The sequence below is a fragment of the Carassius auratus genome, unplaced genomic scaffold, assembly GCF_003368295.1.
Source record: "Carassius auratus strain Wakin unplaced genomic scaffold, ASM336829v1 scaf_tig00216979, whole genome shotgun sequence".
NCBI lineage: Eukaryota > Metazoa > Chordata > Actinopteri > Cypriniformes > Cyprinidae > Carassius > Carassius auratus.
This window is the reverse complement of record NW_020528831.1, coordinates 17,826-23,242: the sequence shown is the minus strand read 5'-3', so window position 1 is coordinate 23,242 and position 5,417 is coordinate 17,826. Positions and strand designations below refer to the sequence as shown.

Below are 5,417 nucleotides of genomic sequence, written 5' to 3'. Positions count from 1 at the left end.
AGAAAAATTATACATATATTTTTTTCATATTATAAAAGTCAATGGGGTCCAATGTTGTTTTGGACCCCATTGACTTTTATAGTTTAGACAAAAACAAATGAAGTATTCTTCAAAATATCTGTTCCATAGAAGAAAGAAAGTCTAAAGTCTGAACTATCCCTCTAAATTTCAGATAAAGTTTTGAATGACATGAATCAATAACAGTGCACTGACCTTTGACCTCCGATTTGTCACAGAATAATAACTTTATTATTAAACACCTAATTTCTAAGATTTGACTGTTCTTTAAATGTCAGTCAGATCTGATGTTTAACCAACAATTACGTTCCATCAAGCTACTCACCAGCCTCTCTGGTTACTGAGGCAGAAGGTGCAGATCTGTCTGGGCTGAGAGTTTTCTGAGTCCGGGCTGGGAGTCAAGCTCTTTGGAAGGTTGTGAAGACGATGATACAAGGCTTCGGAGCCGCTAAGACAAGGCTGGCCATCTCCACACTCCTCTCCAACCAGCAGCATGTTCCCTAGGTGCGAGATGTAGCTGGAGGCCAACCGCAGCGTCTCAATCTTGGACAGCTTCCTGTCGGCCGGTTCGGTAGGTATCAACGTCCTCAGGGCAGTGAATGCCGTGTTCACACTGTTCGTGCGATCCCGCTCTCGAGCATTTGCAGTGTTCCGCTGGCGGATCTCGACAATCTGAGGACGGAGCTCACTGGGAGCCGCTACCGGTTGGCAGCCATACCTCTGTTTACGAGCACCTAACTTAAGGGTGCTATAGCTGCGGCTGGCCATACGGAAGGACTTGTCGTCAGATCCAGAACCTTCACTGCCATTGTCGTCGTCCTCGGAGTGCATGCTGATCTCAGAGCACAAGAAATGACCTGGGGTTGGTCGCACCATCGCAAAAGACATGCTCAGCAACTTACAGAGGACTTCTGGACTTTGCTCTTCGTCCTTGCACAGAAATCTCTGTTGAACCGTTCTATTTTGCCCAAACACAAGAGTGAACTCAATCCCTATTTCTAATCGTACACCCCCAGCATGTTGCAAAGCTTCTGTAACCAGTCCTGCTTAGGGCTCCAACCAATCCAGCAATGCTCAACCAAGTCACTTGTGACTCACTCATTCATCAGAAGTGCCCTTCTCTCCACTGTCATCAGTTATTTGGGCTAACAGCATGCCAAGCCACCTCCCAGACTTTGTATGTTCATGTGTGTAAATGAGTTTGTGAGCTCCAGATCCTTCAGTTCCATGTGTGTTTTCAGCTGAGTGTTTCCTTATGCCTTGGATTTATAGTCAGGGGGTGTGGCTGGGGTCCACTCTCCCTTTAACCACCGTAAATGTGAAATCCAGTGAGCAAGCGGGAGGAATGAGAGAATATGTGGAGTCTTTCTCTTTCTCCCTCTGTCTCTTTCACTCCACATGATGTTTTTTTTTTAAATGTGACCCTGAAATGCTTCCCCTGAAGATTAATCTCTGTGATAGATTGGTTCATTTCTTTAAGAGCATTAGTTGTTTTATTTTATTTCTTTCACACTGAAAATTCAATTCAATCCATTAACTTATATTTTTTTCTACGCCCTCTCACTCTTTCAAAGAGCCAAATGCTCCGAACCTAAATACAGCTTTAAGTTTGTAGACTTTAGGCCAGTTTGTCTTGCCTTTGGCACCACAGTCACAGGAGGTCTAACAAATGATTGCACAGTTGCTGAGGGGTAATATCACAGGATATTAAGCAACATTCATAAAACAAATTCTTCATAATTCATAATATTGTTTCTTGTGTATGGAGATTGTCCACTAGCAGCTCTAGTGCTGATTAAACAGGAAGTGCCCTGGGCTGGGGAGAGTTTGGACTGTAAGCACATAATGACGCTCATAATGGTTGAGTGGAGGTGATGGGTGATTGGTTGTTTGAAAAGTTGTATGACAGTCATGGGCACACTGACATTTTCATTTGCCATTCTTGTCAAACATTGCCAAAAATGGTGTCTAAACATTTTTCAACCATTATAGGATCTTAATGCTCTTACATTTCGAGCTATATATGTAACTGAATTGAAAACTGAATATGTAACTTTTGAAAACTCAATGTGCAAAGGAATTTAACATGCTGAAAATAATGAGGCAAAGTTAGCAATTGCTCAGTAAGGGATTGAGCATGAACTTATTTTTAATCATCTTTTTAAACTGTTGTATTTTTATACTAATTTCTGGTTTTCAAACAAGATGGAATGTTTTAGAATGAGACAAACCAAGTCCATGGTTGTTTAATATGTGATTTTTAAATCTATTATTGCAGTTGTTTCCCAAAATGGAATGTACTTTCCTAGATGATAATACTTTTTTGTACCTGGCTTTTAATAATAATTCACAAGAAAACCATTGTGGAATAGACAAAAAAATGCATTTTAAAATGTAGAGTTTAGTGTAAATTTTCCTGTCCCCATTCATATATACATATACATAACCAGATTACTCATTTAGATGAAAGAAATAATAATGAAAGGCTTGTGTCATTAGTGTGAACAAACTTGCATAAGCTCATTGCATTATTGCTGTGTATTCTGAAGGTTGATGTCTATAATCAGAGCAGATTGGTAGTTAGTTCTTATCTACGGTGATCTGATTATCGTTACTTTTCTGTGGAACATCTGTGGTAAAGACAATCATCCCAGTATTAAGTGCCCTTCTCTTTGTGCCCTATGTAGTTCTTCTGGCAGTTACTTGGAAAGTGTCAAAATCCATCACTAATTCCTTGCTCAGGACTGCAGACAGTCGTTATGGATGTGTTCCGGATGTACGTCCAGTCAACTATCGGGAAGACTACGCTGTCTAGCCATAGTTGGGGACAGGCCAGCAGGCAGCAGCCACGCCTGATAGGACAGGGCCTCCGCAGCTGGCTCGTTTACTGTAAGAGGAGATGGATTTAGAAGTGGAGGGAGTGAGAGAGAGAGAGAGAGAGAGAGAGAGAGAGAGAGAGAGAGAGAGAGGGAAAGAGAGACCCTATCAGCTGTCTCATTTTAACGTGCATATCACTTTACATGTCCCTCAATAGGTCTAATGAATTGTGACCTCATCAGTTAGATGTATAGACTGGGGCGGTTTCTGTAAAATGGGGCAATGCTGCTTACAGTAGGTCATGCAAAGCTCAACTCCTCAGTTGAAATAAGACAAATAATTTGGCATCTCTCCACTGCTGACTGGGTAATTGCCTTTCTTGTGGCCTTGCCTCTGGCTTCCAACCCCTCTATTTCAGGAGCAGAAATGAAGTCAGTCTTCGCTGAAATTCCATTGCCGTAATCGTCCCGTTCCTCAGAAGCCAAAGAATTCAGACAGCAAAGCAGGTCAGTGGGTTTTTGAGATGAAAAAAAAAAAAAAAACATTTAGAATCTTCTGATATTCTGTGTTTATTACCAAATAAACACAAAACAGCACATCAGCCCCTCATGGACGACCGATGTGCACAAATAAAAAGTAAAACATTAAATAAAGCCCAGGCCTGGTCCTCTCTCGTCCTTCACTGTCGTCACTCCAGTTTTATATCCCTCAATCTCCTCTGTGGGACTCGATGGTGGGTCGCAGGTGTCGCTCATTTCCCAATCACTCCACCGGCCTCGCTTGTTCCCACATCCCTCGGCCCCGCCCCACTCGTCACATACCCCCATTGCCCCTCGCAGGCTGGGGGGTACTCCTGAGACTGCGCTCTACCATCCCCCCCCCTCCCTCCAGGGGGGGACCGTTCACGGGGACCTGCGGGAACCTGGGGGTAGGACAGACGAGGTGAGAGAAAAGGAGATGGAAGGAGGAGCGAAAGAGACGAGAGAAAGGAGACGGTTGGATGGCGACGGACTACTCCGGCAGGAGTCCCCCGTTCCTGCTCCTCCGGATACCTTCACAGAGGCAGCAGGCTCTGGCCCCCCTGGCGAACGGCGCCGACTCCTCCGCTCCCTCACGGATGGCAGCCGCCCCTCCACATCGCAGGCGGGCAGCAGCAAGCTCGCCCGTCCCCAGCAACTCACTCCTGCCCACCGCATCGAGCGTCCATGGCGGCACACTCCTCGCCAGCTCGATGGCACTGCGGATTCACCACAGTGGCGAGGGATCTTCAGCAGCGCGTCCCTCCTTCTCCCGGGCTTCGGCACCACTGTAATAATAAAACCTTCATATTCATCCGGAAAAGAAGGAGGCGGGAACCGGCGGACAATCCAGATGAAACTTTAATAATTCAAAATAAACACAAAACAGCGCATCAGCCCCTCACGGACGACTGATGCGCACAAATAAAAAGCAAACACAACTAAAAGCCCAGGCCTGGTCCTCTCTCGTCCTTCACTGTCGTCGCTCCAATTTTGTATCCTCCATCTCGTCTGCGGGACTCGAGACCGGTGGTGGGTCGCAGGTGTCGCTCATTTCCCAATCACTCCACCGGCCTCGCTCGTTCCCACATCCCTCGGCCCCGCCCCACTCGTCACACTTTGCCCTTTACATTGACTTTTTTTTTTGCCACACTTTACAGCTTTTTTTAGAGGATTTTGCAAAGAGACATTCGTATTTGGAGGTCTGTAGACCCCTGCCGTCATCTTGTGTGACAGGTTTCCACTCAAACCCCATTAGTCAACAGGCATTTTCTCACACACTGGAGTGTGTCACTCAGAATAAGTCATTACAAGTGAACTGTGAGACATGTTGCTTTACTCACACCGTGTAACCCAAAGAAGGAGTGGTGTGGCTAGCACTGGAAGGGGGGTAAGTCAAGGCCTAATCTTTGAAGTTTGCCTTGTAAAGCAGGCAGCTGGTGAGGGCAATCCCACTGTGGCTCTTCAGCCTGGGCTTGTAAAATCCACCTCCGCCCTTTGTAACTGGAGCCCTGGGACTAACCTGGGGCCCCGCTAACAATGGCTCACTGCTAATTTAGTGACTTTTTTAAATTCAAAGCGTTCTCCTCTTTGTTCACTCTTCATTGTGGGCACACTTCATATATCTGCTCCAGGTGCCACACTAGAACCTAATCTTAAAACATCTGCTCGTCATCTAGGATGCAACCACTTCACCAATTTGTAACTTCAATTTTTTTATTTTTTTATTTTTTTATTTAAGTGAACAAATTTGTATTATTATTATTTTAAAAAATGTATTAAAAATGTATTTAAAATATATTATTTTTTTTTAACTTTATTTAACATTAGAGTTACGGTGTTTACAGTGGGGAAAACTTATTTTAAATTGCGTGTGTTTTTAAAATTGGTTTATATCTAGAAAAACTTTCTATATAATCATATATATGTTATTAATTAATAGCTAACAGCTAATAATTAAGAGTTAATATTTAATGACTTAATATAAAAGAAAGATATTTTCATTATCTATGATGCACCTAAACATAAGTTTTCCTTGGTACAGTATTTGTTAAGTGGTTCGGA

The 5,417-nt window shown here is 43.7% G+C and overlaps 1 protein-coding gene across 1 annotated transcript; it reads right to left on the bottom strand.

Moving 5' to 3' along the window:
- Positions 1-339: 339 nt before the first annotated feature.
- Positions 340-1,433, bottom strand: LOC113099584 (basic helix-loop-helix transcription factor scleraxis-like). The gene has a single exon (XM_026264443.1). It carries the CDS (start codon positions 904-906, stop codon positions 340-342), a length of 567 nt encoding a protein of 188 aa, XP_026120228.1. The 5' UTR covers positions 907-1,433.
- Between the last annotated feature and the right edge of the window lie 3,984 nt (positions 1,434-5,417).